Genomic DNA, 9,261 nt, shown 5'->3' with positions numbered 1-9,261 from the left:
TCACTGATGTTCATGAGCTCTGAGTGAAGACTGTTCAACTGATGGTCCCATGAACTTTATCACTCATCTTCTGATTCATGTTTTCTCATGCAGGAGCTTCTGAGTCGGATGCTGGTAAGTAGACTGTTTCTATCATGCTGATAGCTTAGATGATGGATGGATAGATTTGAATCTGCCTGCCTTCATGAAAATACTGACCTCTCTGAAGGCAAAGAAGCTCTTCAGAACGACGGCCACTTTCATTTCGACATCCCCAATTACTGCTTCATCTCCCTCCACACAAACATGACACTAAAAGTGTTTGCAGGCAGACTGAAATCAAACTCAGACATACGGAGGACACCCGAAGAGCTGGATGTGGCCCACAGGCCAGGCGTAGCTCGTGCCCTCAGCATCTCCTATGCCATGTAATCTTCGGCTGATCTCAAACTTGTATTTCTACTTCTCCCCCCTCCCAGAATGCTGGACTAAATGGTTTGATCGAGACAACCCAAATAGACGGGGAGACTTTGAGACTCTTGCATTTCTCCATCAAGAATATCCTGGGAAAATCTGTGAGACTCCCCTTCAGATTGAGGTCCAAACTACATCTGGGGCCAGCGTTGATACAACAGGGGACACGATTGACGCGTGAGTACTGAATGCACTGTGAATTGATGCTTTTCTGACCACTTTACCTCAGAAAGTATGCAAATGCATCTCTTATGTTTCTGAGTCTTTGTTATTGTACCCCTGCTGGGTATCACCAGCACGACCTCATGCATAAGCAGTGAGCTGCTAAAGCAAATGGGTCACAGCCGTATCCTAGCAGACAGCAGCAGCAAGACAGCGCACTAAATCACAGGTCCTTACTGACCGCTTCATGTCACAGTTCGGACTTTTTTGGTGGAAGATAAAACAGCTGGTTATTACCCTAAAAACATCAGGCCAAACCCCTCAGACAGCAGAGTTGTCAGTCCATCAACCGTCCTGACTGAACTTTGGTTCCTTCTGCAGATCTGACACAACCACTGGATTCATCTGTAGAAACTCTGACCAGAAGCCGGGACGCTGCAGTGATTATAAAGTTCGCTTCCAGTGCCCACGCAACTTCTGCTGCAGAGAAGGGAATTGTGAGTACATGAATCCTTTGAAGCATCACTAAATAATTTGTGTTTAATTAGTAGTAGACGAAGTTAGGTTCCATCCTCTTGTTTGGTTTCTGTCTAGTGTGCTGGACCAACTGGTACGACTCAGATGATCCTGATGGAAGAGGGGACAGGGAGCGTTTGAGTGTGCTGCAGGACAAGTATCCTGGAGAAATCTGTGACAGCCCTCAGGAAATCAAAGCCATGACTGTTGACGGAACCCCAGCTGGACGGACAAACCAGAGCTTCAAACAGTAAGTTGACTTGTTGGAAAACAGTACTGACTTCAGCGTCATCAGCACTGTATATCTAATCACAGACCTGTAGTCGCCCTCAGCTAATCAATGCCTTTCATCATGGTAAGTTTCAACTCTTAGGAACCTGATAGAATAAAATACACCATCTGATCAGAAGAAGGCCAACTCTTTGAAGGGCCAATGGGAGAGAAGACGTAAACATTTAACTACGTCCAGGTCTGACAAAAATCTAAAGTGATCATGAGTTGCTTGTCAGCATGGAAGGCAAAACCATCTAACAACAGTGCTGAGTCTGATTCAGTGGCTAAGGACTATCTGGTGAACCCATCCGGCAAAGTGAGTGTGGTGCACGGTAACTACAGGATTCATGGAGCCCAGGTTGATGTTAGGGAGGAAGGAAAGTCCAGGATGTTAATGGAACTGAGGTGGCTTACATTCAGGGAATTTTTTTCAAATTTTCACTGTTTCTTCGTGAAACAGAAATCAGAAAACACTGCAAGGTGTGTGCGTTTCAGAGAAGACGAGTGCACCAATGACTAACTAGCTTAAACACTTTTCCAGCTTCAGTTCAACTGAGGGGCTGGTCTGTTGGCATGACGATCAACAGCCGGGAATAAGGTGTTATGACTACAAAGTCCGCTTTGGATGCCAGTGCCCCATGAGTGCTGCTGCCACCAGCTCCATGAAGACACCAAGACTCCAAGAGAAATCATAAATTCAGATCCTCGGGGACTTCATTGCTATTACTTATGTTTCCTCTTCCTATGATCTACAGTAATCAAACCTATTCATAAGGGCATTAAGGTAAACAGCATGTTTGGGGTTCTGGGAATAGCATGGAACTTTGAATCCAAGTGAAATCTAACATTCAAGTTAAAATTCTGTAGAATTCATAATTAGAATAAAGCTGCACAGTTTTCAAAATAAGTTGTGATTGTTTTGACGAAGATTGTGATGTGATTTGGGACATTAGCGGGAACGTTAACGGGATTATAACCCACAATTAGCCTGCAGGAAATCTTGTGCCTTAGTGGGATTTGGAAATAGCAGTAGACCTTGTTGGGATTTCAGTCCAAGTTGGATTAACTTCAGAACACTCATCTGCTGGACCTGTGACTTGTGATATGAAAACTGATGAATGTCTTAAAAACATGTTTCCAGAGAAATAGTTATTTTTTTAATCTCAGGGGCATTTTCTGCTGATTAATGTTGAGGTGCTGTTTGCTAAGTAGAACGGTGGATTGTTAATCATGATGAAAAGAATCATTGTTGTCTCATTTGTATATTGACTTAATCCTGCGCTGTCCTTGGATTGTCTCTGGAATACCTTCTGCGAATACAAAGAAATGTTCATGCTGAGGATTTTGTCTTGTGTCTTTGCATTTCTCTCCCTTGAGCTAAATGTACCCTGCAAACACTGAAGCTCTTGCGTCGACTGGCAGCTTTTCCAGACTGTCCAGGAATGACATAAACATGCACCAAGAGTCTACTTCAAAGCAGCTACACATTACATTATGTTAATGATTCCTGCTAGTGAAAACGTGTAAAGCACGAAACAAGATACACCCACTAGGGCAGGTACAATAAGCACATCATCAGATAATTAGCCCTGTAAAGCCTGAACTATGAAATAATTGACAGAAAATTCCAATTCTCAGAAATTGGAGCCTTTAATGGTCCTTCTGAACAAACTAACATTTTTTTCTCAAATATCAATTTCCATATGTGAGTTTCAATTTGATACATCCAACCATAAGGCTCAAAGTTTCATTTTTTTTAAACAAACAAAAACATGTTGTGGCGAGCGGGGGGTACTAGTCAAAGGCAAATCACAGTAAAAAAAAATTAAACAAGACAACGCCACCCTGGGAGTTTCACCCAGGGAATTTAAATACTATAATATCAGAGTTAAGGCACTCCGGTTCGTTAACCCTGAAAGCAGGAGACGTGGTTCAGGTACAAAAAAAAAAGTTTTATTTGTTATAATACTTTAAAATTTAGATCACGTTTAAAACTCCATACAAGACACTGGGCAAGGAGAGGGGAAATAGGGAAGCCGCTCAGAGCTGAGGCTACCAGGGTGGACTGGGCCGCGAGGGCAATTTGGGAGCCCAAAAAAAAGGTCACCCCATACACACGTGGCACTATCACACAGAAAATGCAGTTCATACACACACTCACAAGTGTTATTTAAGTGCACAAACCAAACGGGGGGTGAACAACACAGGACACGGGAAGGGGATCCCACCACCTGCGACACCCGTTCCACCACCTTTGGGGCCTTCAGCTCCTGGGGAAATAAGGAGAAAACCAAACTATATTGATGGGAAGATCCCAAACAAAATTACTTAAATTACTAATTGAACTCAGGATATATAAATGAAATCAAAATAATTTTTAACACTACTCAAAACAATATGGCCTACAAGATATGGTCAAACAAAGTAGATATAGACTACGCAAAATAACTGGAATGAAATGATAAAGTAATTGACTAATCAATCACAAAATACCCACAAAACAGAATGAAACTAATCAAATCAAGCCACTCAAAGGAAGCGATACTGAAATCAAACAACCCAATAACAAAAAAGAAAATGGTAATTCACTGATTGAACACAAGATAACTGAAATGAAGAAAATAAATGAGTTAATTTATCAAAAAAAAGTCCTCACTGAATGAAATATGACAAAAGATAAGTTAATCAAACAGACAAATGAAAACTAACCACCTTTAACCACACATATAAATTATGGGAATTGGACTGCACCAGCCAGAACCCACAGCAACAGATGACAGGTGTAGGTGTGAGACACCACGTGGCTGGCGTGAACTTCAGCCAAGCGTGGACCACGGTGGCAAGGCAAAACACAGGCAGAATCCGATCGTGGCAAAGCAGCAGTGTTTCTTTAGGGCCTTGCGATATCCACTGTACCTCCCAGCAATCTTACACCGCGGCTCCTGCAATAAATAAACACTAATCTGAGTAAACTAAATACACAAAAAAAGAATGGCGTGGCGTCTTCATACCACTCATGCGAGCTCGCTGCGTGCGCCACATGAGAGGAGAGCACAGAGTGATCAGCAGAACTACTGTTCAAAGATACATCTTGCGGATACGCAAGGACACATCATCAGTGATGTTGTATCCTGGGATCATTGGGGGTTTCAGGTCTTTCAACATCAGACCCCCTCAGCCAAGGCAACCTGACCGGGGTGATCAATCCCTGGCTTATGCGCCTCCGGGATCGCGTTCTTCAGCACTCCAGTCCAACAAAGAGTCCAATTTAGCAGCCAGCCAATCGGCGGCTCGCTTTAGCCAGCAGATGATTTGATTGGTCGACGGCATCCGGCTACCTTTTTCCTGGTGCGCTCGGCGTTTTCCGTCACTGTTCTTCTGCGACTCCGACAGGTAAGCCTCGCTGCGCTCTTCCTTGCCCTACAAAGACCAGAAACTTCACAAAAACTTTACCACGCCGAATGACGGACTTTGTGGTGTCTTCTCCTTGATATTTCTTGCGACTGTTTGCACTTTTTCACACCGAATGACGAACTACTTGGCGTTGTTATTTCTTGAGACTGTTTGGAGCTTTGCGGCTTCTGCGAGCGGACTTCGCGCTGTACGTTTGCACAAACGCAGGAATGGAAAAAAAAAATGAGACTTGTTATCGGTTCCATGCAAACGTCCTTCTTGAAGCAATAAACACCACATATTTATGTCGGTGTCGTGTCCGAACGTGTAGCTCCCGTTTGTGTGTCTTAACGTGGACGGAAGTACGGCGTTTTCCGCCGCCATGGACGCCAACAGTTCCGCTATATTTAATTATTTATATATATATATATATATATATATATATATATATATTTTTTTTTTTTTTTTTAATCTGTTGATGAATATACATTGCTCATTATACTTGAAGGAATGAATGAGGCAGGCGCTGTGTGGCAAAGAGTGCATTTTCTGTAGTTTGTGCTTGTGCGTGTGTGTGTGCGCGCGCCCGCGTGCGTGCGTTTGATTACAGGCGTCATGCTAAAAGAGGGTGTTTTGCGTGACTCTTTGCATAATGGATTACAAACCCGTATTCCGATTTCACGGAGCTACGTCCAGCGAGCTCACCCTGGCTCCAATGCCTGCAGCGAGATGGCTGGCCCAAGCTGGGAAAGCGAAGGTCACGCAGGTCAAGAAGCCCGACCTGGTGAGGGAGGAGGCGAAGACCCGTGTGCTCCAGGCCGGAGGTGACCCTGGTTGCTTCCAGCTGGTGCTCAGTGAGATCGAGCTCCAGTTTGGCAAATACCAGGGGCAGACGTTCAAGTGGCTCCTGAGCAACGACGTGGGCTACGCCAGCAGCCTTCTGGTTGCTCACCTGCAGGAGAGGGACAGCGAGTCGCTCCTGGCCGGAAACAAGGACGCCCTCGCCTCCTACGCTCGTCTCTTCCCAGAAACGGCCGCCACCATCGAGGGGCGTAGGATGTGCGAGGGGCACTCCTCGGTGCGAAGCATGGATGGGGCCGTCGTGGGTTTTGGCGCTCACTCCGGGGTGACCCCGCGGGACGTGTACGACTCCCCCCTTGGCAAAAGGAGATCGTAAGTGTTGCTCTCTTGAGGTGCGTCCAGTTCAAGTGACGGGACGGCCAGGCCTTGACTGTTTTTGGTCTCGCTGTCTGCAGTTATGTGCAGTGGGTGAAGAGGCAGAGGGTGAGGCCTGGGTCGCGTATGTATGTGCTTCAGACATACATACTGGGCAGGGATATGGAAGCTGCAGCACCAGCCTCCTCCCACCAGCAATTCCATCTTGATTTGATCATCATAGGATGGATTTTGGGCTGGACGGCCTCTGACCCCCAGCAGGGAACACTGCACTCTGCCTCCGCATACTTGACAGTCTGACTTAGAACCCATCTGTTAAAACTGCCTTTTATTGAAGTTGTGGTGTTGACCTGCCTCTTAACTTTTTATCAGGATCGCTCAAAAACAACAAGGCCGAATTTCACAAAATCCGACACATACAGGACTTGACAAGACAGCAGAGAGGACTTGAAGTCTCGTCCTGTATGCTGGCTTCACTGCCATGTTAATCTGTGTTGTTGCTGCTATTTTTTATGCATTTCAAGGTGACAATAGTTACCGGTGTTATTGTTTGGATCATCATTGTTGGTGTTCTCCTTTCTTCTATCAAATCCCTCAAAGTATGCTCTCTCTCTTCTCTGTGAAACAGCATCATCTATACGAATGAATGAATGAGTGAATATTTTATTTTCGTGTCTGAACATTGGCATGACCCATCCCACATGGGATTATACAGACAAATTAAATCTAACCAAAAAATAAGGTTCACATTCCGGAAAGTCATATTTACAATCACTCTTCCAGATATCAAAAACACATGCACGCACACACACACACAGACACACACACACACACACACAGCCAGTTATTGTAACCTAGGGACAGAGAGAGGGTCCAGAGGTACAGAGGACACATTTCATCACCATAGATGGTTCTACATCAAGATAATTCTTCCTCAAAATTTGATACAATTTCAGCTAATATACCTATAGCTGGCGTCTGAAATCAGAAACCTGATCACTGTTGTTCGGGAGTCACAGCATCCCCATCCACCAAGAGACACTGATCTGGCGGAGAAGGTCAAAACAAGGTCTTTACTTCTCGAGAACTTTTTATCAGATCAGTCCATTCTTTTAAAAAAAAAATACACACACACACACACACACACAGGGCAAAATCATAAATAAGCAGACGAAATGAGCCTTAAGTGTGTACGTTTTTAAGAGTAGCAACATATTAGCATTTTTTTTTTCCATTTGTCTCCCTCAGAGTCTCAAACTACAGGACAGGGACATTTCATTTGGAGCTTTTTATCACTTTTTTTTCCTTTTTTGCTGCATTGACCTGTTCACCTCTCACTCCCGACACACCTGGGATTGTAATCACACCTTCCCTTTCCACTGATACCCTGTGAAACTGTCCAATCGCAAAAAAGCGTCGTTAACACTTTTTTACTCCTGCTCATGCAGTTGCAGTGTGACTTTGAATAAAAGCACCTTCTCCCCCGCCCCTCTCTCTGAGCCGGTCACATGATCCACTTGTTTGGTCCAGGGGAGCTTTTACACCTGAACTTATGATTCGGATCCAAATTAAAAGTCAGATGTGAAAGGTTCCCTCAAACACCTTGAATTTCCAGTAGATGCTTTTCTCTCAACGAACCCTGGTGGGTTTGACTGGACTGCTCTTGGTCCAAGGGAACCCGGGTACAGAGGTGTGAGAGGAAACTGGATAAATACAGGAAATGAACCAAAAAAAAGTTGATCAAACATGAATATGACACTGTAAAACGACGAGGGGGAGGAGCTATGAGTGGCACTCTACCAGGGTTGAAAAGGTAACAAATGCCACACTTGAACAGTTTATTTTGACACCACAGACCCCGGACAGGTAAACATGCCTTTAGAATTGTGGTAGCTTTTCTCTTCTGACCGGCCGATGTTTGTTTACCATGTCTGGTGCTGGAACACTCGTGATGTGGCTATCTAGAGTGAAAATGTATGGTTGGAAGCGTTTTCTAACCAGATATATATTCTGTATACATCAATACACCTGCCACCTAGTAAGAATACCACATTTTCTTGTATATCATGTCATTTCCTCTCCCTTTAATTTTCAACCTGAGCTTCAGGCTGTCCTGTGAGTGTGCAGCCGATGTTTTCCATAGTGTGGCTCGTTCTTGCTCTGTGGAAACGTCCAGCACTCAACCTGCCTGACAGCCTTACAAGCTGCAGGAACATCACATCACTCTTTTTTTTTGTGCCAGGTAATACGGTTTGGTAGCCTGTCACAGATTACCATCAGGAGCAGACTTTTTCTGATAAGTGAGTACAGAGAGGTGAAGCAGCACTGTAACTTTGCAGCGGCTCGTGCATCTCTTTTTATGAACTCATTGTTTCAAAGTGTTCGATACATCAGTCATACCCTCTCCCACAGTCTACCTATCTAAAGTGAGGTGATTATTCTATCACTTTCCATTTTATACTTCAATATTTTTTTTTGCCTCTAAACAGTAAAGACTTCAAATACGTGCACGAGTCCCGTATTTCCATGATTAGCCCTCATATTCCTGCACAAAAGATCCGTATGGCCCTTGGCTGCAACAATTTGACTGTTCAACACTGAAAAAATGGAGCACAGTTCTCGATAAATATCCCCTCATTGACTCGTGCCGCATTCGCTTCCAGCATAACATTTATTTAATCAGAGGTTGCAAGTCTTGTTAATCCAACAATAGTTTTTGTAAGAGTAGAGACACTGGCAGAAAGGACAAGGGTCACCATCTGTCATGGCATTTCGAGGATCCTCCTGTTTTTCACGGAGCATGTGCTAATTTGTGTCCTACCTCATCCATACCTCTTGATGAAACCCAGCAGGGAGCTGCTGTTGTGCAGTTTCCCAGGTGTACAGGTCAGCATGCATATGTGGCTGCTTGGCAATTAGGAAATGGCCATGTAACCATTTTTTCGTTGTGCGTTTCCGCGACAACAACGAACCAGAGAAGGCACAAGAACCTATTTTTGTAGCAATGTCGAAAACACAGTTGCTCTTATTTGTTACATTCGACAATAGCGAATCTAACTCTGCTGATTTCTGCTCAAAGTGCTGAGAGTTATGTTTGTATTAGAAGATTTTGTCGGCTATACTGTATGTTAAGAAAATACAAATCCTGCAAGTCAGTAATACTGTAATACTACATCGCAGGTGTAGAGGTATGCCTTCAGGATGTGTCCCCGTCATGAGTGTTTTTGACCTTTGACCACCGTATTTATTTTTTTAAGATCATCTTTGAGTCCCAGTGGATGTTTGTTC

The 9,261-nt window shown here is 44.2% G+C and overlaps 3 protein-coding genes across 3 annotated transcripts in view; 2 read left to right on the top strand and 1 right to left on the bottom strand.

Moving 5' to 3' along the window:
- Nucleotides 1-2,624, top strand: part of LOC147241943 (uncharacterized) — a 4,558-nt gene extending 1,934 nt beyond the window's left edge. The window contains exons 7-11 of the mRNA XM_086192316.1: nt 94-114; nt 459-630; nt 997-1,112; nt 1,210-1,381; nt 1,946-2,624. Coding sequence (XP_086048442.1) covers nt 94-114; nt 459-630; nt 997-1,112; nt 1,210-1,381; nt 1,946-2,099 — 635 coding nt within the window. The 3' untranslated portion in view covers nt 2,100-2,624. The remainder of the gene's footprint in view (nt 1-93; nt 115-458; nt 631-996; nt 1,113-1,209; nt 1,382-1,945) is intronic.
- Nucleotides 1-9,261, bottom strand: part of LOC147241938 (uncharacterized) — a 179,576-nt gene that overhangs the window by 123,502 nt on the left and 46,813 nt on the right. The gene's annotated exons all lie outside the window — the stretch shown is intronic.
- On the top strand, nt 5,273-6,273 carry LOC147241942 (uncharacterized). The gene is made up of 2 exons (XM_086192315.1): nt 5,273-5,970; nt 6,054-6,273. The coding sequence occupies exons 1-2, from the start codon at nt 5,450-5,452 to the stop codon at nt 6,271-6,273; spliced, it is 741 nt and encodes a 246-aa protein (XP_086048441.1). The 5' UTR covers nt 5,273-5,449.

This window comes from Aulostomus chinensis, chromosome 21 (assembly GCF_037954235.1).
Source record: "Aulostomus chinensis isolate RoL2024-O1b breed Wild chromosome 21, RoL_Achi_v1.0, whole genome shotgun sequence".
Lineage (NCBI taxonomy): Eukaryota > Metazoa > Chordata > Actinopteri > Syngnathiformes > Aulostomidae > Aulostomus > Aulostomus chinensis.
Note: the sequence above shows the minus strand (reverse complement) of the source record. Positions and strands in the feature narration are given on the sequence as shown.

What these genes read in the sequence shown, in the direction of transcription:
- LOC147241942 (XM_086192315.1), top strand. Translation starts at nt 5,450, where the DNA reads ATGGATTACAAACCCGTATTCCGATTTCACGGAGCTACGTCCAGCGAG. An exon ending in CCCCTTGGCAAAAGGAGATC is followed by an intron (nt 5,971 to 6,053) that starts GTAAGTGTTGCT and finishes CGCTGTCTGCAG; the next exon opens with TTATGTGCAGTGGGTGAAGA.